Below are 27984 nucleotides of genomic sequence, written 5' to 3'. Positions count from 1 at the left end.
TTCTGATAAGTACCTACCTACAGTAACAAAATCAGCTCTTTTTATGCAATGTATTTCTGATAAGTACCTACCTCCAGTAACAAAATCAGCTCTTTTTATGCAATGTATTTCTGATAAGTACCTACCTACAGTAACAAAATCAGCTCTTTTTATTCAATGTATTTCTGATAAGTACCTACCTCCAGTAACAAAATCAGCTCTTTTTATGCAATGTATTTCTGATAAGTACCTACCTCCAGTAACAAAATCAGCTCTTTTTATTCAATGTATTTCTGATAAGTACCTACCTCCAGTAACAAAATCAGCTCTTTTTATTCAGTGTATTTCTGATAAGTACCTACCTCCAGTAACAAAATCAGCTCTTTTTATTCAATGTATTTCTGATAAGTACCTACCTCCAGTAACAAAATCAGCTCTTTTTATTCAATGTATTTCTGATAAGTACCTACCTCCAGTAACAAAATCAGCTCTTTTTATTCAATGTATTTCTGATAAGTACCTACCTCCAGTAACAAAATCAGCTCTTTTTATTCAGTGTATTTCTGATAAGTACCTACCTCTAGTAACAAAATCAGCTGTTTTTATTCAATGTATTTCTGATAAGTACCTACCTCCAGTAACAAAATCAGCTCTTTTTATGCAATGTATTTCTGATAAGTACCTACCTCCAGTAACAAAATCAGCTCTTTTTATTCAATGTATTTCTGATAAGTACCTACCTCCAGTAACAAAATCAGCTCTTTTTATGCAATGTATTTCTGATAAGTACCTACCTCTAGTAACATAATCAGCTCTTTTTATTCAATGTATTTCTGATAAGTACCTACCTCCGGTAACAAAATCAGCTCTTTTCATTCAGTGCTCCCTCTATTTGTGAACTGTTTATTTACACATGCTACAAGCCTTATGCTTCCCCTCGTTGGAATTACGTCTCACACATAAATCTTCATTCATCATCTCTTAATCAATAGTAGCAAGACACGCTCACATGATATATTGACTCCCTCTACATTCCTTTACCAAATCTTTATTTTCAAGTTTGGCAAAAGATGTGACCACCAGAGCAGTGGGGAGAAAGGGTATAAAGTGTGAAAGGAGGTAAGTAACATGTTTTCAGTAAAGGAAAATTATATCTTCTAATACATTAGTTACCTCTAATCACAAGATTAGCTATATTCCTACCCTGAAGAGAAAGAGGGACTAATGAGATGTAATGGCAGAAGTACCCCAAAAGCATCCAAAGGATATCCCTGACAGTAAGAAAAGTAAGTCTGAATATCAGAAGATAGGAACCCCACAACTTCTGAGCCAGGTATACTTTTCACTGTGTGTAGTGTGTGTAATTCACAAGGGTGGAAACTGTGCAGTGTAGGTTGGCTAAGATTGCAGAAGACCATACTCAATAAGTCAACTACATCCAAAATATTTTTACATGGTTCTGATATCCATATGAGGGCAGGATGAGGATCATGCCATCTTAGCCTTAAACACAAAAATTGGGAATTTAAACTTGTACAAATTTCTATGTAGGTCACAAGGATTATCACTAATCTATCAATCTGTGAAGTGTCATCTGCTTTCATAAGGATGTCTATCACATGGAATGAACTATCCCAACTATGACACAGGATGGCATTAACATTCCTGTATGAAGAGAATGAGGGATAATTAAGGACAGAACCAAAACAATCCCATGCACCACCACCATGACCCAAGACACAAATAGAGTAACTGGAAGAGGAAGATAACTCAAACTTTTGTAAGAACTTATGGTGATTGGTTCACTTGAAACCAAAACCTCAGCACAAGAAACAGACTTCCAAACAAAGGTAGATTGAGGGCTGCCATCAAAGTGATAAACTGCAGTTGTGATAGCTCAACTCCAATGCGTATGTTACGAGTATCAGGAGGTGACTTCACACATTAAGGTGATGGCTCAATTCCACAGTGAGCACTGCAAAAATATGAATGAGAAAGGACAAGTCAACATGGCATACAATGCATATTTTGAGTTAAAGAATACCTGACCAGAAATCACTTGTCAATTAACTAAATCCATGTGATTAACAGTGAGATAAGGTTCCCTGAAAGAAAAAAAAGATGAAAAACTTTACCAGTAAAGTTGTAGTGCCAAAGTCTGATGAGCTGTCACAGGTGATAAACAAAACTGACAAGGAGAAAATCATGAACTGACGTAGACAATGAGAGATGAACATGCAGGGAATAGTCCACGTGTTAGAATGCAGAATTTCTTGTATTGGATGATACAGACAAGAAACAAAGAAAACAGTAGGGTAATATTGGAAGGAAGGGAAATTGAAAGAAATCCAGGTGGAAGAAGGTAGGAAAGAATAAATAAGTTAAACCAAAAGATGGACCCAATCGGTAAAGAGAGAGGGTGATGATTGCCAGAGGGTAAAGAGTTGGAATCATGTATCACAGAATAAAGGAAAGATAGATAGAGGGAGAAGGGTATATGTAATGTCGATGGCAAACAACTCTAACCATCAACATCTACAGGCTAAAGAATTATCTAGTATGGGAAAGATGTAACATTGAACTTTAGGAAGTTGTTCAAACAGATATAAAGTAATGGAATGACGGACAACATGAATGATCCAATCTGGAAAGGTATGGCACCAGTGAAGGGGACATATATGAAAGGAATGCATGAGCATGGGAAAAACAGGGAAGTAGAAACACTATGGTATCAAAAAAATGAAAGATATGGGGTAAAGACCACCTAATATCTAGAAAGTGAGGAGAATGAAGACCCAGATAAGAAGTTACACTACTTGAGTCAGGGCAGATAAGTCAGCAGAAACCCCCTAGCAGTATACCAACTGTGGAAGACCTGCCACTCACCATGTAAAATGGATAGATGGAGATAGCTAACAAGCATGTGATTCGACATGTGAAAATGGATTGTGTCCCCAAGGGCCTAATAAAAGTATGTGTGAAGACACAAAATGTGAAGGTTGAGATGTACAACGTGATTATAGTTGACAAAGAAGGTAAGGAGAAGCAGACAAGGGACAGAGGAAGAAGAAGAGCAGTCAACATAACCTTAGAAACCAAGTTTGATCTGGCAAGTAGGGAGCTATCAATAGGACTTAAAAGGAGTGAAGTGAACAAGAAATCACCTGATGAAGTAATGTGAAGGATGTGACACAAAGACACTTATGTGACCAATCCAGGTTGAAGGGATCAACTGCCAGAGCTGGTGTAAAAGATGCAGGTAACCAAAGGAAATGAAAATTGGTGTATGGACCCACAGTAAAGGCATCCACATGTGGAGATACCCACTGACGGCAACAAACCTAGGAAATGAAGGAATCTAATGCCCACTCAGTGGATATATCCACTCAAGGCACGAAAAACTATTTACAACCAGTTGGAAAGCAGCCTGCACATGACATGTAATAATGCAAATGTGATGTACCTGGCATCAGTAGAAGAGATACAATGACCAAAACATAGATCTATGGATTGTTTGCCCTCTCACTCAATGATACACTACATGGTCAAAAGTACATGGACAACCCCTTCTAATTAGTGGGTTCAGCTATTTCAGCCACACCCATTGCTTACAGGTGCATAAAATTAAGCATACAGCCAAGCAGTCTCCATAGGCAAACGTAGGCAGTAGAATAGGTCATACTAAAGAGTTCAGTGACTTTAAACATAATATTGTCATAGGATGCCATCTTTCCAACAAGTCAGTTCATCAAATTTTTGTCCTGCTAGAGCTGTTTTGGACAATTATAAAAGCTGTTATTGTGAAGTGGAAACGTCTAGGAGCAACAACAGCTCAGCCATAAAGCTGTAGGCCACACAAGCTTACAGAATAGGACCACTGACTGCTGAAGTGTATAGCATGTAAGAATCATCTGTCCATAGTTGCAACACCCATTACCAAGTTCCAAACTGCCTCTGAAAGTAACATCAGCACAAGAACTGTTCATCGGGAGCCTCATGAATTGGGTTTCATGGCTGAGAACCCGCACACAAGCCTAAGATCGCCATGCACAATGCCAAGAGTCGGCTGGAGCGGTGTAAAGCACACCACCATTGGACTCTGAAGCAGTGGAAACGAGTTCTCTGGAGTGATGAATCACACTTCACTATCTGTTAGTTTGGCAGACAAATCTGGGTTTGGCAGATGCCAGAGGAATGTAACTTGCCTGAATGCATAGTGTCAAGTGTAAAGTTTCATGGAGGAGGAATAATGGTCTGGGGCTGCTTTTCATGGTTTGGGCTAAGCTCTTTAGTTCCAGTGAAGGGAAATCTTAATGCTACAGCATACAATGACATTCTAGAGAATTATGTGCTTCCCACTTTGTGGCAACAGTTTGGGAAAGGCCCTTTTTTATTTCAGCATAACAATGTCCCCATGCACAAAGTGAGGTCTATAAAGCATGGTTTACTGAGGTTGGTGTGAAAGACCTTGACTGGCTTACACAGAGCCCTGTCCTCAACCCCATCGAACACCTCTGAGATGAATTGGAATGCCCACTGCAAACCAGGCCTTCTCGCTCGACATCAATGCTCAACCTCACTAATGCTCTTGTGGCTGAATAGGAGCAAATCCCTGCAGCCATGTTCCAAAATCTAGTGAAAAGCCTTCCCAGAAGAGTGGAAGCTGTTATAACAACTTGATATTAATGCCTCTGGTTTTGGAATGAGATGTTCAACAAGCACATATGGGTGTAATGGTCGGGTATCCACATACTTTTGGCCATGCAGTGTATGTGCCAATGGCATAGAATTGGTTAATAGAAACAATGTATCACCTGACATATAAACAGAAGTTCAAGAACAGTGATGTGCAAAACAAAGTCTGCAGAGAAGGATCCAAGAAAAGATGTAGATCCAGAAGTGAGGAAGGAAGCAGCACACCCACTGACATATGGATGTTGTTCATTCACCCATGTAGATAGCCTCATAGGGAAGAGAGAAGAAAAGAGGATCCCAATCAGGGTTCTATCATTCATGAAACACACTCCCAAGAGATCATAAAGAGGCATGACTGAGAAGAACCAATGATGTCATGGAAAACCAAATCTCAAAAAAGCAACAAAACCTCGTAAGCAGTAAGTGACTGAGATGAGAGGGCATGGTGGACTAAAGTTCGATTCAATTAAGTCATGTAGGAAAAAACAGAGTTTGACAGTGAAAACATACATCTTGGTCTCAATGTCATCTGGTGTCTGTATTTCCTAGTCTGTCTATATATTGGCAGAAGATTTTGTTCCTCTTTTAGATTCTTGCCAATCAGTCCTTCACTTTTGTTGATATCATTGTACATCTCATCTCCACCAAGTAGTCTTAAGGCCTATGAGGTCTTTATCTTCTCATTTCACTGTCTTCAGGTTCTGCTTCCATAGCAGCCACATCTTCCATGTTCATCTGTACATAAATAGTTGCACCATTAAGATTTTTTTCTCTTTCACAGTACCTCTTCAACATTTTGGTGTGGTAGACCATGGTTGCTCCATCAACGTTTGCTTCATAGTGCATTCTGTGGACCAATCCTACATTGTGAAAGGTCCTTTCCTTTGTTGTTGCTGCAGGAAGCAGAACTAAAGTATTTTTTCCAACCTTGTGTCATCAACCATTGGCTTTCTTGTCATAGAAGTGTTTCTGATTAGGTTTGGCTTTCCAAAATAAAATTGTTTTGATATGTATGGTCCTCTATTTTGCAAGTCTCTTTCCTTTTTGTCTTATGCTTGACTTCCTCTAGGCACTGTCCTTAAATTTCTATAGTTAAGGGTTTTTCTTCTGCACTTCCTTCAAATTTATACTAACTCATATTTTCTCATCACTAATTCTTATCATTTTTCCTCGATAGACATGACCTCAATAATATGCACTATTCAGCTTAGTTATCCATAGCAAAATTATTCTCACTGTCTTAGCACACACAGATGTGCTTTGCCTATCATTTGGCCATCAGACACTAGACTGGTTCTCACTGTTGTATAACTGCACCACTGTTTCATAGAACCTTCACTTTTTTGTCCTCAACACATCCTTTACTTACTGGCATGTTGCGATGGTTGTCACATACTCTCATCACTAAGAGACACCCTTTGAATTTCTGATAACTTAAAGTCACTTAATTATCACCAAAGAATATATAATACTAATTTCTAATACTTTATAATAAAATTCATGTTTATGTCATGAATCTTTTCTTCTTTGAAACTTATGTTAGGTGAGACTAGACTTGATCATTGATTGGTTATCAGTTCAACTAGTTAGTTTATGCTGTAAAATAGCGTACATGTGTTTTCAACAAAGTACTAGATATAAGTGAAATGCCACATATAATCTATAAAAGAGAAATTTATATTCAAACATTATTTCTTAGGCCTAATGTTAGTAATATGTAGCTACTAAATGTTTTACTTCTAGACAATGAACACTAAGAAACATTCTCAAGTTATTTTGACTAAATAGCACTAATAATAAAAATGATCAATAAAAGAACTGTAAGAGCAAAATATTAATTAATTTATTCAAACAGAGAACAATATGATACATTTCTCACAAATACAAACAATAAACAAAACTAAATCATACACATTTTGATAAATTCCTACAAAAATGTCAATCAATGTACAGGGTGTTCGGAAAGTTCCTGTGCAGTTTTGTAATCATATGTTTATTCAGTCTATTTCAAGCCAGCAACTGATAGTGGTGTTTAGAAACAAAATAAGAAGGATCCAAGCCTGTATTGATGCCAACGGGGATCACTTTCAACATTGTTTATAATTGTCATTCATATTTACCTCCTGTATTCTATATTGAAACATATCTGTTAATAAATATATAAGTGCACAGTGACTTTCTGAAAGCCCTGTACAAGTAAAATTAATTGCAGTAGAAGGTGTCATATGGAATCGAACAAACAACTTAAACAAATAAAAAGCAAATCTGTAACTTTACTATGATACAAATGAACACTAATGGTTTGGAAAATCATTTCACCTTGCTCTTTGTAAGATTGTTGACCAAATATACAAAACTACAATGTTAAAAAGTTGAAAACCATCTACCTTTCTGAAGTTTTGGAAAACATTCATCACAAACTCTTGCTGTTTTCAACCCTAAATAAGAAAGCGGAGCCCCATTGGCTGAACAGGCAGAACACACAACCTAATGAAAATAGAACACGTTATAGTACTATAGTCTAACATGGAAGAACAATGACAGCCTAGGCAAAATAAAACACGTTATAGTACTATAGTCTAACATGGAAGAACAATGATAGCCTAGGCAAAATAAAACACATTTAGTACTATAGTCCAACATGGAAGGACAATGACAACCTACACAAAATATAACACATTATTGTACTATAGTCCAACATGGAAGGACAATGACGACCTACACAAAATATAACACATTATTGTACTATAGTCCAACATGGAAGGACAATGATGACCTACACAAAATATAACACATTATTGTACTATAGTCCAACATGGAAGGACAATGACGACCTACACAAAATATAACACATTATTGTACTATAGTCCAACATGGAAGGACAATGACAACCTACACAAAATATAACACATTACTGTACTATAGTCAAACATGGAAGGACAATGACAACCTACACAAAATAAAACATTATTGTACTAGAGTCCAACATCGAAGGACAATGACAACCTTCACAAAATAAAACACATTATTGTACTATAATCCAACATGGAAGGACAATGACAAACTACACAAAATAAAACACATTTAGTACTATAGTCTAACATGGAAGGACAATGACAACCTACACAAAATAAAACACATTTAGTACCATAGTCCAACATTGAAGGACAATGACAACCTTCACAAAATAAAACACATTATTGTACTATAATCCAACATGGAAGGACAATGACAAGCTACACAAAATATAACATTTAATACTATAGTCCAACATGGAAGGACAATGACAAACTACACAAAATAAAACACGTTTAGTACTATAGTCCAACATGGAAGGACAATGACACCCTACACAAAATAAAACACGTTTAGTACTATAGTCCAACATGGAAGGACAATGACACCCTACACAAAATAAAACACATTTAGTACTGTAGTCCAACATGGAAGGACAATGACAGCCTAGACAAAATAAAACACTTTATAGTACTATAGCCCAACATGGAAGGACAATGACAGCCTAGACAAAATAAAACACGTTATAGTACTATAGTCTAACATGGAAGAACAATGACAACCTACACAAAATAAAACACGTTATAGTACTATAGTCTAACATGAAAGGACAATGACAACCTACACAAAATATAACACATTATTGTACTATAGTCTAACATGGAAGGACAATGACAACGTACGCAAAATATAACACATTATTGTACTATAGTCCAACATGGAAGGACAATGACAACCCACACAAAATAAAACACATTTAGTACCATAGTCCAACATGGAAGGACAATGACAACCTACACAAAATAAAACACATTATTGTACTATAGTCCAACATGGAAGGACAATGACAACCTACACAAAATAAAACACATTATTGTACTAGAGTCCAACATGGAAGGACAATGACAACCTACACAAAATATAACACATTATTGTACTATAGTCAAACATGGAAAGACAATGACAACCTACACAAAATATAACATTTAATACTATAGTCCAACATGGAAGGACAATGACAAACTACACAAAATAAAACACATTTAGTACTATAGTCTAACATGGAAGGACAATGACAACCTACACAAAATAAAACACATTTAGTACCATAGTCCAATATGGAAGGACAATGACAACATACACAAAATAAAACACGTTTAGTACTATAGTCCAACATGGAAGGACAATGACAGCCTACACAAAATAAAACACATTTAGTACTATAGTCTAACATGGAAGGACAATGACAATCTACACAAAATAAAACACATTTAGTACCATAGTCCAACATGGAAGGACAATGACACCCTACACAAAATAAAACACATTTAGTACCATAGTCCAACATGGAAGGACAATGACACCCTACACAAAATAAAACACGTTTAGTACTATAGTCCAACATGAAAGGACAATGACACCCTATACAAAATAAAACACATTTAGTACTGTAGTCCAACATGGAAGGACAATGACAACCTACACAAAATAAAACACATTTAGTACTATAGTCCAACATGGAAGGAAAATGACAACCTACACAAAATAAAACACATTATTGTACTATAGTCTAACATGGAAGGACAATGACAACGTACGCAAAATATAACACATTATTGTACCATAGTCCAACATGGAAGGACAATGACAACCCACACAAAATAAAACACATTTAGTACCATAGACCAACATGGAAGGACAATGACAACCCACACAAAATAAAACACATTATTGTACTATAGTCCAACATGGAAGGAATATGACAACCTACACAAAATATAACACATTATTGTACTATAGTCTAACATGGAAGGACAATGACAACGTACGCAAAATATAACACATTATTGTACCCTAGTCCAACATGGAAGGACAATGACAACCCACACAAAATAAAACACATTTAGTACTATAGTCCAACATGGAAGGACAATGACAACCTACACAAAATAAAACCCATTATTGTACTATAGTCCAACATGGAAGGACAATGACAACCTACACAAAATAAAACATATTTAGTACTATAGTCCAACATGGAAGGAAAATGACAACCTACACAAAATAAAACACATTTAGTACTATAGTCCAACATGAAAGGACAATGACAGCCCAGACAAAATAAAGCATATTTAGTACTATAGTCCAACATGGAAGAACAATGACAACCTACACACAATATAACACATTATTGTACTATAGTCCAACATGGAAGGACAATGACAAGCTACACAAAATAAAACACATTTAGTACTATAGTCCAACATGGAAGGAAAATGACAACCTACACAAAATAAAACACATTATTGTACTATAGTCCAACATGGAAGGACAATGACAACCTACACAAAATAAAACATATTTAGTACTATAGTCCAACATGGAAGGACAATGACAACCCACACAAAATAAAACACATTATTGTACTATAGTCCAACATGGAAGGACAATGACAACCCACACAAAATAAAACACATTTAGTACCATAGTCCAACATGGAAGGACAATGACAACCCACACAAAATAAAACACATTATTGTACTATAGTCCAACATGGAAGGAATATGACAACCTACACAAAATATAACACATTATTGTACTATAGTCCAACATGGAAGGACAATGACAGCCCAGACAAAATAAAGCATATTTAGTACTATAGTCCAACATGGAAGAACAATGACAACCTACACACAATATAACACATTATTGTACTATAGTCCAACATGGAAGGACAATGACAAGCTACACAAAATAAAACACATTTAGTACTATAGTCCAACATGGAAGGACAATGACAACCTACACAAAATAAAACCCATTATTGTACTATAGTCCAACATGGAAGGACAATGACAACCTACACAAAATAAAACACATTATTGTACTATAGTCCAATATGAAAGGACAATGACAAGCTACACAAAATAAAACACATTTAGTACTATAATCGAACATGGAAGGACAATGACAACCTACACAAAATAAAACACATTTAGTACTATAGTCCAACATGGAAGGAAAATGACAACCTACACAAAATAAAACACATTTAGTACTATAGTCCAACATGGAAGGACAATGACAACCTACACAAAATATAACACATTATTGTACTATACTCATTCTGGAACACTTTGTTATATCTATTGCTCCAATATTAGACCTGAGAGATTTCTCTGGAATATAACTATACATTAAAGACATCTAGAAGGTTATCCACTGCTATTTCTTCATTTTTAGTAATAATTTTTCAAAGTTTTCTTAACTCAGGTAACCTTTCTTTAGCAACATCAACAAAACGTTTCATACCAGTCTTCACTTAACAACTTTACATGAAAGATAAATTAATTCCTTTATTAAATCATTAACCAATTTTTTTTTATTACCACATATTTCCTTCTCTTCCAATTACATCCTACTCAACAAGACACAATGTTATAGATCCTGTTGGAATTCAAAACCAGAACTAATAAATACTGACCTGTGGGCAGTGCATGAAGAACCAGGCTGCTCTCTTATTTATAACAACATAATTAGGTCAATAGTTCTTGCTTCTATAGCTTGAAAACATGTCACATCATGAGACCCACACTGCCATATTCCACTGTTTTGTTTAAATTACACTTACTTCTTGAAATGGAAAACCACAACACCATAATATATATAAAACAAACACCTTCATGGAATTTCACTACCTACTTCAGTTCCCAGTATTAATTATACAAATAAACATTCTTTAACATTAGTAAACTATCTAAGGTATGGATGTACTACTATTAGTAAACTAAGGTATGGATGTACTGTACTACTATTAGTAAACTAAGGTATGGATGTACTACTATTAGTAAACTAAGGTATGGACGTACTACTATTAGTAAACTAAGGTATGGATGTACTACTATTAGTAAACTAAGGTATGGACGTACTACTATTAGTAAACTAAGGTATGGACGTACTACTATTAGTAAACTAAGGTATGGACGTACTACTATTAGTAAACTAAGGTATGGACGTACTACTATTAGTAAACTAAGGTATGGATGTACTACTATTAGTAAACTTAGGTATGGATGTACTACTATTAGTAAACTAAGGTATGGATGTACTACTATTAGTAAACTAAGGTATGGATGTACTACTATTAGTAAACTAAGGTATGGATGTACTACTATTAGTAAACTAAGGTATGGACGTACTACTATTAGTAAACTAAGGTATGGACGTAATACTATTAGTAAACAAAGGTATGGATGTACTACTATTAGTAAACTAAAGTATGGACGTACTACTTTTAGTAAACTAAGGTATGGATGTACTGCTATTAGTAAACAAAGGTATGGATGTACTACTATTAGTAAACTAAGGTATGGATGTACTACTATTAGTAAACTAAGGTATGGAAGTACTACTATTAGTAAACTAAGGTATGGACGTACTACTATTAGTAAACTATCTAAGGTATGGATGTACTACTATTAGTAAACTAAGGTATGGATGTACTACTATTGAAACTCTTCTTTAGTTTAGTGTTTCATCAAAATATCACTTAGTGTAAAAACCACTACCTCAAAAGAGAATTACACAAACCTTTCCACAAGCTTGACAGTGATGACGATGAAAGGTGACACTGAATTCATTTGTACACAACTGACAAGAAGTAACAACTGAATCAGGTATCAATTCTGGTGCTTTGCTTCCCAGGTCAACAATCACATCTCCATACTGTATACATCAAAATATTCACAAGAAAAAATTATTTCAATACAAACAAACATTCACATGATTAGCTGCTGACCATAAAGGAAAAAAACAACCAATGTTCAGTAGTTCAACATGTAAATTAATATCTAGTATTTCAACAAGAACACATATTCATATGATCATTATCTGAAACTTCAACAAGAACACATTCATATGATCATTATCTAGTATTTCAACAAGAACACACATTCACGTGATCATTATCTGGTATTTCAACAAGAACACATATTCACGTGATCATTATCTAGTATTTCAACAAGAACACATATTCACATGATCATTATCTGGTATTTCAACAATAACACATATTCACATGATCATTATCTGGTATTTCAAAAAGAACACACATTCACATGATCATTATCTGGTATTTCAACAAGAACACACATTCACATGATCATTATCTGGTATTTAAAAAAGAACACACATTCACATAATCATTATCTGGTATTTCAACAAGAACACACATTCACATGATCATTATCTGGTATTTCAACAAGAACACACATTCACATGATCATTATCTGGTATTTCAACAAGAACACACATTCACATGATCATTATCTGGTATTTCAACAAGAACACACATTCACATGATCATTATCTGGTATTTCAACAAAACACACATTCACATGATCATTATCTGGTATTTCAACAAAAAACACACATTCACATGATCATTATCTGGTATTTCAACAAGAACATTCATATGATCATTATCTAGTGTTTCAACAAGAACACACATTCACATGATCATTATCTAGTGTTTCAACAAGAACACACATTCACATGATCATTATCTGGTGTTTCAACAAGAACACACATATACATGATCATTATCTGGTATTTCAACAACAACACACATTCACATGATAGTTATTTAGTGTTTCAACAAGAACACACATTCACATGATCATTATCTTGTGTTTCAACAAGAACACACATTCACATGATCATTATCTGGTATTTCAACAACAACACACATATACATGATCATTATCTGGTATTTCAACAACAACACACATTCACATGATCATTATCTAGTGTTTCAACAAGAACACACATTCACATGATCATTATCTGGTGTTTCAACAAGAACACACATATACATGATCATTATCTGGTGTTTCAACAAGAACACACATTCACATGATCATTATCTGGTGTTTCAACAAGAACACATTCATATGATCATTATCTAGTGTTTCAACAAGAACACACATTCACATGATCATTATCTGGTGTTTCAACAAGAACACACATTCACATGATCATTATCTGGTGTTTCAACAAGAACACACATTCACATGATCATTATCTGGTATTTCAACAAGAACACACATTCACAAGGTCACTATCTGATACTTTAACAAGAACACATTCATATAATCATTAACTGGTATTTCAACAAGAAAACACATTCACATGATCATTATCTGGTATTTCAACAAGATGGCACATTCACATCATGAAACTTCGTAGAATACACATTCACATGATCATTATCTGGTGTTTCAACAAGAACACACATTCACATGATCATTATCTAGTGTCTCAACAAGAACACACATTCACATGATCATTATCTGGTGTTTCAACAAGAACACACATATACATGATCATTATCTGGTGTTTCAACAAGAACACACATTCACATCATCATTATCTAGTGTTTCAACAAGAACACACATTCACATGATCATTATCTGGTGTTTCAACAAGAACACATTCACATGATCATTATCTGGTATTTCAACAAGAACACATTCATATGATCATTATCTAGTATTTCAACAAGAACACATTCACATGATCATTATCTGGTATTTCAACAAGAACACATTGATATAATCATTAACTGGTATTTCAACAAGAAATCAAATTCACATGATCATTATCTGGTGTTTCAACAAGAACACACATTCACATGATCATTATCTGGTATTTCAACAAGATGGCACATTCACATCATGAAACTTCGTAGAACACACATTCACATGATCATTATCTGGTGTTTCAACAAGAACACATTCATATGATCATTATCTAGTGTTTCAACAAGAACACACATTCACATGATGATTATCTGGTGTTTCAACAAGAACACACATTCACATGATCATTATCTGGTGTTTCAACAAGAACACACATTCACATGATCATTATCTGATATTTCAACAAGACCACACATTCACAAGATCATTATCTGGTGTTTCAACAAGAACACACATTCACATGATCATTATCTGGTGTTTCAACAAGAATACACATTCACATGATCATTATCTGGTATTTCAACAAGAACACACATTCACAAGGTCACTATCCGATACTTTAACAAGAACACATTCATATAATCATTAACTGGTATTTCAACAAGAACACACATTCACATGATCATTATCTGGTATTTCAACAAGATGGCACATTCACATCATGAAACTTCGTAGAATACACATTCACATGATCATTATCTGGTATTTCAACAAGAACACATTCATATGATCATTATCTAGTGTTTCAACAAGAACACACATTCACATAATCATTATCTGGTGTTTCAACAAGAACACACATTCACATGATCATTATCTGGTGTTTCAACAAGAACACACATTCACATGATCATTATCTGATATTTCAACAAGACCACACATTCACAAGATCATTATCTGGTGTTTCAACAAGAACACACATTCACATGATCATTATCTGGTGTTTCAACAAGAACACACATTCACATGATCATTATCTGGTATTTCAACAAGAACACACATTCACAAGGTCACTATCCGATACTTTAACAAGAACACATTCATATAATCATTAACTGGTATTTCAACAAGAAAACACATTCACATGATCATTATCTGGTATTTCAACAAGATGGCACATTCACATCATGAAACTTCATAGAATACACATTCACATGATCATTATCTGGTATTTCAACAAGAACACATTCATATGATCATTATCTAGTATTCCAACAAGAACACACATTCACATGATCATTATCTGGTATTTCAACAAGACCACACATTCACAAAATCATTATCTGGTGTTTCAACAAGATCATTACATTCACATGATCATTATCTGGTGTTTCAACAAGAACACACATTCACATGATCATTATCTAGTGTTTCAACAAGAACACACATTCACATGATCATTATCTGGTGTTTCAACAAGAACACACACATACATGATCATTATCTGGTGTTTCAACAAGAACACACATATACATGATCATTATCTGGTGTTTCAACAAGAACACACATTCACATGATCATTATCTGGTGTTTCAACAAGAACACATTCATATGATCATTATCTAGTGTTTCAACAAGAACACACATTCACATGATCATTATCTGGTGTTTCAACAAGAACACACATTCACATGATCATTATCTGGTGTTTCAACAAGAACACACATTCACATGATCATTATCTGGTATTTCAACAAGAACACACATTCACAAGGTCACTATCTGATACTTTAACAAGAACACATTCATATAATCATTAACTGGTATTTCAACAAGAAAACACATTCACATGATCATTATCTGGTATTTCAACAAGATGGCACATTCACATCATGAAACTTCGTAGAATACACATTCACATGATCATTATCTGGTATTTCAACAAGAACACATTCATATGATCATTATCTAGTATTCCAACAAGAACACACATTCACATGATCATTATCTGGTATTTCAACAAGACCACACATTCACAAAATCATTATCTGGTGTTTCAACAAGAACACACATTCACATGATCATTATCTGGTGTTTCAACAAGAACACACATTCACATGATCATTATCTAGTGTCTCAACAAGAACACACATTCACATGATCATTATCTGGTGTTTCAACAAGAACACACATATACATGATCATTATCTGGTGTTTCAACAAGAACACACATTCACATCATCATTATCTAGTGTTTCAACAAGAACACACATTCACATGATCATTATCTGGTGTTTCAACAAGAACACATTCACATGATCATTATCTGGTATTTCAACAAGAACACATTCATATGATCATTATCTAGTATTTCAACAAGAACACATTCACATGATCATTATCTGGTATTTCAACAAGAACACATTGATATAATCATTAACTGGTATTTCAACAAGAAATCAAATTCACATGATCATTATCTGGTGTTTCAACAAGAACACACATTCACATGATCATTATCTGGTATTTCAACAAGATGGCACATTCACATCATGAAACTTCGTAGAACACACATTCACATGATCATTATCTGGTGTTTCAACAAGAACACATTCATATGATCATTATCTAGTGTTTCAACAAGAACACACATTCACATGATGATTATCTGGTGTTTCAACAAGAACACACATTCACATGATCATTATCTGGTGTTTCAACAAGAACACACATTCACATGATCATTATCTGATATTTCAACAAGACCACACATTCACAAGATCATTATCTGGTGTTTCAACAAGAACACACATTCACATGATCATTATCTGGTGTTTCAACAAGAATACACATTCACATGATCATTATCTGGTATTTCAACAAGAACACACATTCACAAGGTCACTATCCGATACTTTAACAAGAACACATTCATATAATCATTAACTGGTATTTCAACAAGAACACACATTCACATGATCATTATCTGGTATTTCAACAAGATGGCACATTCACATCATGAAACTTCGTAGAATACACATTCACATGATCATTATCTGGTATTTCAACAAGAACACATTCATATGATCATTATCTAGTGTTTCAACAAGAACACACATTCACATAATCATTATCTGGTGTTTCAACAAGAACACACATTCACATGATCATTATCTGGTGTTTCAACAAGAACACACATTCACATGATCATTATCTGATATTTCAACAAGACCACACATTCACAAGATCATTATCTGGTGTTTCAACAAGAACACACATTCACATGATCATTATCTGGTGTTTCAACAAGAACACACATTCACATGATCATTATCTGGTATTTCAACAAGAACACACATTCACAAGGTCACTATCCGATACTTTAACAAGAACACATTCATATAATCATTAACTGGTATTTCAACAAGAAAACACATTCACATGATCATTATCTGGTATTTCAACAAGATGGCACATTCACATCATGAAACTTCATAGAATACACATTCACATGATCATTATCTGGTATTTCAACAAGAACACATTCATATGATCATTATCTAGTATTCCAACAAGAACACACATTCACATGATCATTATCTGGTATTTCAACAAGACCACACATTCACAAAATCATTATCTGGTGTTTCAACAAGATCACACATTCACATGATCATTATCTGGTGTTTCAACAAGAACACACATTCACATGATCATTATCTAGTGTTTCAACAAGAACACACATTCACATGATCATTATCTGGTGTTTCAACAAGAACACACACATACATGATCATTATCTGGTGTTTCAACAAGAACACACACATACATGATCATTATCTGGTGTTTCAACAAGAACACACATTCACATGATCATTATCTAGTGTTTCAACAAGAACACACATTCACATGATCATTATCTAGTGTTTCAACAAGAACACACATTCACATGATAATTATCTAGTGTTTCAACAAGAACACACATATACATGATCATTATCTGGTGTTTCAACAAGAACACACATTCACATCATCATTATCTAGTGTTTCAACAAGAACACACATTCACATGATCATTATTTGGTGTTTCAACAAGAACACATTCATATGATCATTATCTAGTGTTTCAACAAGAACACACATTCACATGATCATTATCTGGTGTTTCAACAAGAACACACATTCACATGATCATTATCTGGTGTTTCAACAAGAACACACATTCACATGATAATTATCTGATATTTCAACAAGACCACACATTCACAAGATCATTATCTGGTGTTTCAACAAGAACACACATTCACATGATCATTATCTGGTGTTTCAACAAGAACACACATTCACATGATCATTATCTGGTGTTTCAACAAGAACACACATTCACATGATCATTATCTGGTATTTCAACAAGAACACACATTCACAAGGTCACTATCCGATACTTTAACAAGAACACATTCATATAATCATTAACTGGTATTTCAACAAGAACACACATTCACATGATCATTATCTGGTATTTCAACAAGAACACATTCATATGATCATTATCTAGTATTTCAACAAGAACACACATTCACATGATCATTATCTAGTATTTGAACAAGACCACACATTCACATGATCATTATTTGGTGTTTCAACAAGAACACACATTCACATGATCATTATCTGGTATTTCAACAAGACCACACATTCACAAGATCATTATCTGGTATTTCAACAAGACCACACATTCACAAGATCATTATCTCGTATTTCAACAAGAACACATTCATTAATCATTAACTGGTATTTCAACAAGAACACACATTCACATGATCATTATCTGGTATTTCAACAAGAACACATTCATATGATCATTATCTAGTATTTCAACAAGAACACACATTCACATGATCATTATCTGGTGTTTGAACAAGAACACACATTCACATGATCATTATCTGGTATTTCAACAAGAACACACATTCACAAGGTCACTATCCGATACTTTAACAAGAACACATTCATATAATCATTAACTGGTATTTCAACAAGAAAACACATTCACATGATCATTATCTGGTATTTCAACAAGATGGCACATTCACATCATGAAACTTCGTAGAATACACATTCACATGATCATTATCTGGTATTTCAACAAGACCACACATTCACAAGATCATTATCTGGTGTTTCAACAAGAACACACATTCACATGATCATTATCTGGTATTTCAACAAGAACACATTCACATGATCATTATCTGGTATTTGAACAAGAACACATTGATATAATCATTAACTGGTATTTCAACAAGAAATCAAATTCACATGATCATTATTTGGTGTTTCAACAAGAACACACATTCACATGATCATTATCTGGTATTTCAACAAGACCACACATTCACAAGATCATTATCTGGTATTTCAACAAGACCACACATTCACAAGATCATTATCTCGTATTTCAACAAGAACACATTCATATAATCATTAACTGGTATTTCAACAAGAACACATTCATATAATCATTAACTGGTATTTCAACAAGAAATCAAATTCACATGATCATTATCTGGTATTTCAACAAGACCACACATTCACAAGGTCATTATCCGATACTTTAACAAGAACACATTCATATAATCATTATCTGGTATTTCAACAAGAACACACATTCACATGATCATTATCTGGTGTTTCAACAAGAACACACATTCACATGATCATTATCTGGTGTTTCAACAAGAACACACATTCACATGATCATTATCTGGTGTTTCAACAAGAACACACATTCACATGATCATTATCTGGTATTTCAACAAGATCACACATTCACAAGGTCACTATCCGATACTTTAACAAGAACACATTCATATAATCATTAACTGGTATTTCAACAAGAACACACATTCACATGATCATTATCTGGTATTTCAACAAGAACACATTCATATGATCATTATCTAGTATTTCAACAAGAACACACATTCACATGATCATTATCTAGTATTTCAACAAGACCACACATTCACAAGATCATTATCTGGTGTTTCAACAAGAACACACATTCACATGATCATTATCTGGTATTTCAACAAGAACACATTCACATGATCATTATCTGGTATTTGAACAAGAACACATTGATATAATCATTAACTGGTATTTCAACAAGAAATCAAATTCACATGATCATTATCTGGTGTTTCAACAAGAACACACATTCACATGATCATTATTTGGTGTTTCAACAAGAACACACATTCACATGATCATTATCTGGTATTTCAACAAGACCACACATTCACAAGATCATTATCTCGTATTTCAACAAGAACACATTCATATAATCATTAACTGGTATTTCAACAAGAACACATTCATATAATCATTAACTGGTATTTCAACAAGAAATCAAATTCACATGATCATTATCTGGTATTTCAACAAGACCACACATTCACAAGGTCATTATCCGATACTTTAACAAGAACACATTCATATAATCATTAACTGGTATTTCAACAATAACACACATTCACATGATCATTATCTGGTGTTTCAAGAAGACGACACATTAACATGATGAAATTTCGTAGAATACACTGTCACATGATCATTATCTGGTACTTGAACAAGAATACATATTCATATGATCATTATCTGGTAGTTTAACAGGAACACACATTCACATGATCATTATCTGGTACTTTAACAGGAACACACATTCACAAGATCATTATCTGGTATTTCAACAAGAACACACATTCACAAGATCATTATCTGGTATTTCAACAAGAACACATTCATTAATCATTAACTGGTATTTCAACAAGAACACACATTCACATGATCATTATCTGGTATTTCAACAAGAACACATTCATATGATCATTATCTAGTATTTCAACAAGAACACACATTCACATGATCATTATCTGGTGTTTGAACAAGAACACACATTCACATGATCATTATCTGGTATTTCAACAAGAACACACATTCACAAGGTCACTATCCGATACTTTAACAAGAACACATTCATATAATCATTAACTGGTATTTCAACAAGAAAACACATTCACATGATCATTATCTGGTATTTCAACAAGATGGCACATTCACATCATGAAACTTCGTAGAATACACATTCACATGATCATTATCTGGTATTTCAACAAGATGGCACATTCACATCATGAAACTTCGTAGAATACACATTCACATGATCATTATCTGGTATTTCAACAAGAACACATTCACATGATCATTATCTAGTATTTCAACAAGACCACACATTCACAAGATCATTATCTGGTGTTTCAACAAGAACACACATTCACATGATCATTATCTGGTATTTCAACAAGAACACATTCACATGATCATTATCTGGTATTTGAACAAGAACACATTGATATAATCATTAACTGGTATTTCAACAAGAAATCAAATTCACATGATCATTATTTGGTGTTTCAACAAGAACACACATTCACATGATCATTATCTGGTATTTCAACAAGACCACACATTCACAAGATCATTATCTGGTATTTCAACAAGACCACACATTCACAAGATCATTATCTCGTATTTCAACAAGAACACATTCATATAATCATTAACTGGTATTTCAACAAGAACACATTCATATAATCATTAACTGGTATTTCAACAAGAAATCAAATTCACATGATCATTATCTGGTATTTCAACAAGACCACACATTCACAAGGTCATTATCCGATACTTTAACAAGAACACATTCATATAATCATTATCTGGTATTTCAACAAGAACACACATTCACATGATCATTATCTGGTGTTTCAACAAGAACACACATTCACATGATCATTATCTGGTGTTTCAACAAGAACACACATTCACATGATCATTATCTGGTGTTTCAACAAGAACACACATTCACATGATCATTATCTGGTATTTCAACAAGAACACACATTCACAAGGTCACTATCCGATACTTTAACAAGAACACATTCATATAATCATTAACTGGTATTTCAACAAGAACACACATTCACATGATCATTATCTGGTATTTCAACAAGAACACATTCATATGATCATTATCTAGTATTTCAACAAGAACACACATTCACATGATCATTATCTAGTATTTCAACAAGACCACACATTCACAAGATCATTATCTGGTGTTTCAACAAGAACACACATTCACATGATCATTATCTGGTATTTGAACAAGAACACATTCACATGATCATTATCTGGTATTTGAACAAGAACACATTGATATAATCATTAACTGGTATTTCAACAAGAAATCAAATTCACATGATCATTATCTGGTGTTTCAACAAGAACACACATTCACATGATCATTATTTGGTGTTTCAACAAGAACACACATTCACATGATCATTACCTGGTATTTCAACAAGACCACACATTCACAAGATCATTATCTCGTATTTCAACAAGAACACATTCATATAATCATTAACTGGTATTTCAACAAGAACACATTCATATAATCATTAACTGGTATTTCAACAAGAAATCAAATTCACATGATCATTATCTGGTATTTCAACAAGACCACACATTCACAAGGTCATTATCCGATACTTTAACAAGAACACATTCATATAATCATTAACTGGTATTTCAACAATAACACACATTCACATGATCATTATCTGGTGTTTCAACAAGACGACACATTAACATGATGAAATTTCGTAGAATACACTGTCACATGATCATTATCTGGTACTTGAACAAGAATACATATTCATATGATCATTATCTGGTAGTTTAACAGGAACACACATTCACATGATCATTATCTGGTACTTTAACAGGAACACACATTCACAAGATCATTATCTGGTATTTCAACAAGAACACACATTCACAAGATCATTATCTGGTATTTCAACAAGAATACACATTCACATGATCATTATCTGGTACTTTAACAGGAACACACATTCACAAGATCATTATCTGGTATTTCAACAAGAACACACATTCACAAGATCATTATCTGGTATTTCAACAAGAACACACATTCACAAGATCATTATCTGGTACTTTAACAGGAACACACATTCACAAGATCATTATCTGGTATTTCAACAAGAACACACATTCACAAGATCATTATCTGGTATTTCAACAAGAACACACATTCACAAGATCATTATCTGGTATTTCAACAAGAACACACATTTTTAAAGTATTTGTAATAAATAGATTTTTCTTATATGCAAGTTATGAAAACAAAACTTCAATATTCCAGTTTATATAAAGCATTAATGTTTACAATTTTAATACGGAATATTTTTATATTACTTTACATGATATTCTGTTCTAGTTTTTATCTATAGAATGAAAAGTAATTTAATTTATAGCTTCTATTTTCTGTTAGTTTAAAAACTGATTATAACAGTATTATAACCTTGTTATTGTGGTATCATTTCCAAAGAGTCTTTGTCTATAACAGTGAATATACAGTACTGCATGTTGAAATTGAATAAAACAATATTTAAGTAGACTCTAGGTGCTATTTTTCTTTTCTGAAGCAGTAAAATAAATCAACCATCGATTCACTATTTTGAAGCCTTCTGCAGTTTAAAATATCAAAATAACTCTAACAGGTGTAAATACCTGTTAATACAGAAGTTAAAACAAGAATTGTTATATCACATCAAAGTTCCCATCATGCATTTTGTGTCCTAACAACTACTAAAGTCCTCCCATTGTCTTGAAATCTCAGAAAGGCTGGTCTCATTATCCTAACAACCACTAAAGTCCTCCCATTCTCTTGAAATCTCAGAAAGGCTGGTCTCATTATAGGTTGTCAATGGACAGTACTTTGCTTTTAGCATTTGGAAACAAGAGAACTGAATGTGTGCATCAACTGGGATATAATTTGAATTTTGTTATATCTATCCAAACTGCCGTTTCACCAGGTCAGTTACCATAGCTTTATTAATGACAGATGTGTTCCCTTTGGACTTCCATTCTTGAGGAACTGAGATGGCAGACATTTCTCAACAGTCAATCAGAGAAAGGTCTTTCTTATCAGTTGACACCAACCATTGTATCCCTTTGGAATATAGCGAGATTCTTCTAACCAACTGCCTTACAGACAAGTAATGACATAAAAATCTCCACTTTACATGATTTAAGCAAACAGATTATAAGATTAGCTTAGTATCTTTAGACATCCAAGTTTTACAGATATAGTTATGAGGGAGGATCCTAGCAACATCACTGAATGGTACATAAATTTTAAATGCAATACAGGAATTTGTATCCTATCATTTTCTAAGCATTGCATCTCTGAGGATTACATGTTCATAAACCACACAAAGTGTCAGACAGCAACAATGTATAATCAACAAAAGCCACAACACCATGTTTTCTTTACATGAATGTCTAATAATCAAGTTTACCTTTTTAGCATTTATAATGGGGCTGTGTTTACAAGCATTCTCTTCAATAGCTTTGTTCAAGACATTTATCCATTCAGATCTTTCTTCAGGAGAGCTAAAGAAAGATTATCAAAACAGAATTTAAATACACTATTAAGAGATACAGACAGGTGGATAAGACAGCATTTAAATACAATATTAAAGATACAGACAGGTGGACAAGACAGCATTTAAATACACTATTAGAGACACAGACAGGTGGACAAAACAGCATTTAAATACACTATTAAGAGATACAGACAGGTAGATAAGACAACATTTAAATACACTATTAGAGATACAGACAGGTGGATAAGACAACATTTAAATACACTATTAGAGATACAAACATATGGACAACACAACAGTTAAATAAAACCTATTATGAGAGCTAGTTAACACAATAATTAAATACAATGTATTTTATTCTCGAAACCACTTATCATCTAAACTATACTTTGTTACAGAAAACATTTAAAGACCCAAGTTAATCCTGTCTGATACATTTTAAACATGTTTATACACAAGTTGATGGAAGTTATACCGGCAGTTTCCTCTGCTGTATTGCTTTACCAGTATAAGTTACATCAACTTTTATAAAATGTTACGATCATAAAAAAAAATAACATATTTGATAAACATCTAAATTACCAAGGGTAAGAAATACTTCCAAAATATATGTATTTAGAAGGGGAAAGTAGACGAAGTGGAAACAGAAACTGTGTTTTCTTAACTGATACAATTAGGACTATCTCAGGAAAAATGAACAACTTTATACGAAGTGTACCAACACCGACATATATATGTACATGCTTGTTTTTTGTCTACCTAGCATATTAAAAATGTAGATCTCTAAAAAGTGGCTACAGTTGTGTTTTTAATGAAGAAAAGTCTTATAAAGATTGATAAAAACAGGACGAACAGCTTTTAAACATTTGATTATGAATTAAATATTTATATTAATTACTTTAGATTACAGCTTCTGTGTAACAATGGCAAATCTGATATCATGCATTAGAATGTGTGTATTATCTCTGTATGTATGTATATACAATGTGTAACAATGGCAAATCTGATGTCATGCATTTGAAGGTGTGTATTATCTCTGTATGTATGTATATACAATGTGTAACAATGGCAAATCTGATGTCATGCATTTGAAGATGTGTATTATCTCTGTATGTATGTGTATATCTTGTTACATGTAATCCCTGCATTACTTTTCAGTGGTAACTGAAATAGTTACACTGTAATAACATATAATACTTAACAGTGGGAGCTGAACAAATTATATTGTAACACTGTTTCACACCTGTAAGTGATAGTTAGTGTAATTATATTGTAACAGTGTGTAACACCTGCAGTGATAGTTGGTGTGATTATGTTGTAATGGTGTGTAAATCTTATCAGTGATAATTGAGATGTTAATGTTGTAACAATGTTTAACTTGTGGTAACTGATATCATGATGTTGTAACAATGTGCAACTGGTGGTAACTGATACTGTAATGTTGTAACAGTGTGTTACTGGTGATAACTGACATGGTGATATTCTAACAGTGCATAACTGATGGTAACTAATATTGTGATGTTGTAACAGTGTATAACTGATATGGTGATGTTGCAACAGTAACTGGTGGCACTGATATTGTGATGTTGTAACAGCATGTAAATGGTAGTAACTGATATTGTGATGTATAAACATGTAACTTGTGGTAACTGATATTGTGATGTCGTAACAGCAGGTAACTGATGGTAACTGATATTGTGATGTTGTAACAGCATGTAACTGGTGGTAACTGATATCGTGATGTTGTAACAGTATGTAACTGGTGGTAACTGATATCGTGATGTTGTAACAGCATGTAACTGGTGGTAACTGATATCGTGATGTTGTATAAACATGTAACTGGTGGTAACTGATATGGTGATGTTGTAAAAGTATGTACATAGTGGTAACTGATATCGTGATGTTGTAACAGCATGTAACTGGTGGTAACTGATATCGTGATGTTGTAACAGTATTCCATGGCTTTTATTAATTTTTCTGCTAAGTTCCACTATAAATGTTCGTAGCTGTTGAAATATTTATAAATAACTTGTTACTTACCTGGCACACAGAATAAAGGACTTTGTCATACTAATGATGTTAAATTCATTCTCATAGTCCTGTTGAATTGGTATTGATACCTTCATTCCAACCAGAGGAAATTCTTGTTTTACTCGATAAAGATTATATTGAACTTGCTTCATGTACCATAAGCTATCATTAAACTAAAGTACATGAAAAAATAGAGAGAAATAAGTTATATAAGGTTGTACTGAGAACATCTGGAGTTAAGGTCAGAACTTAGTTACAAACTATTATATAATAAACATTATTAATTTTAATCAGAAAGACTTTCATCAAAATTCAATACTGAAAATAATCTAAGTATTAAAAAAAATGACAAGTACTTGTACTTTAAAAACTGAAATTAAAAGCAAATAATATCTTAACTTTAAAACATGGATCTACTTTTAATTCCATTAAGTTTCAATCATAAGACTAGATCATTAATTACAGTTAATGTTTGATGTTAAAATTGGAATATAACTTTCATTACATCTGGTATTTAGTTAGCATCTAAAGTTCAAACCATGAACTAACTTCGTAGATTCAGTATTATGAAGCAGAATTTCATCATTACTTGTACAGAATTTGTAACATAATGTTTTTTCTAATATCTGTTGTACTGAGAAAATGTTAGTGAATCACTAACCAGTATAAACCTTCGAAGTTTCATTATCTTCCTGGAAAGTTTCATGAGGTCTCCCTCTTTTATAAACATCTGAAATGAAAAAGGACATTCTCTTTGTACAAAGTAGTTATGAAATCAGACATTAACATCTTCATACAAAAACAGTATTATTGTACTACATTAGTTCTCATATGGCACTGCAATCATGTTTATAGCCCTAACATTTTGGCAGGTTGCACTTAAGTACCACACTTAAATACTTTGACAAGCATGTTGTTATCTTGAATATTTCAAACTGTTAGTTTACAGAAAATAAAACATCAAAGAAACAGAATAACACTTAATATATAGAAACATCTGTTTGTGTGATTGTAAATTTAAATATGCCTTACCCGGCCAGGACGAATAACTTCGTGATGACCACATAAACTGTTCTGAATAGATATCAACTTGCTGATATTATCCTGGAAAATCAAAGGGAAGTTTAATGTGTTATAAGAGAATTCTTCACAAGACAAAGGTTATGACAATACTAACAGAAAAGACTACAGACAAACAAAAGCCTTTGGTAAAAATCTAACACATAATAAAAAGGAATAACTTC

General features: G+C 33.4%; 1 protein-coding gene across 2 annotated transcripts in view; it reads right to left on the bottom strand.

Moving 5' to 3' along the window:
- Positions 1-27984, bottom strand: part of LOC143256375 (uncharacterized) — a 65093-nt gene that overhangs the window by 21169 nt on the left and 15940 nt on the right. For both annotated transcript variants that reach the window (XM_076513548.1, XM_076513549.1), the window contains exons 5-10: positions 27773-27844; positions 27402-27470; positions 26750-26913; positions 24623-24716; positions 12280-12414; positions 7062-7161 (exon numbers count right to left, since the gene is read on the bottom strand). In XM_076513548.1, coding sequence (XP_076369663.1) covers positions 7062-7161; positions 12280-12414; positions 24623-24716; positions 26750-26913; positions 27402-27470; positions 27773-27844 — 634 coding nt within the window. The remainder of the gene's footprint in view (positions 1-7061; positions 7162-12279; positions 12415-24622; positions 24717-26749; positions 26914-27401; positions 27471-27772; positions 27845-27984) is intronic.

Source organism: Tachypleus tridentatus, chromosome 7 (assembly GCF_004210375.1).
Source record: "Tachypleus tridentatus isolate NWPU-2018 chromosome 7, ASM421037v1, whole genome shotgun sequence".
NCBI classification, from domain to species: domain Eukaryota; kingdom Metazoa; phylum Arthropoda; class Merostomata; order Xiphosura; family Limulidae; genus Tachypleus; species Tachypleus tridentatus.
This window is presented reverse-complemented; position numbering and strand designations above follow the sequence as displayed.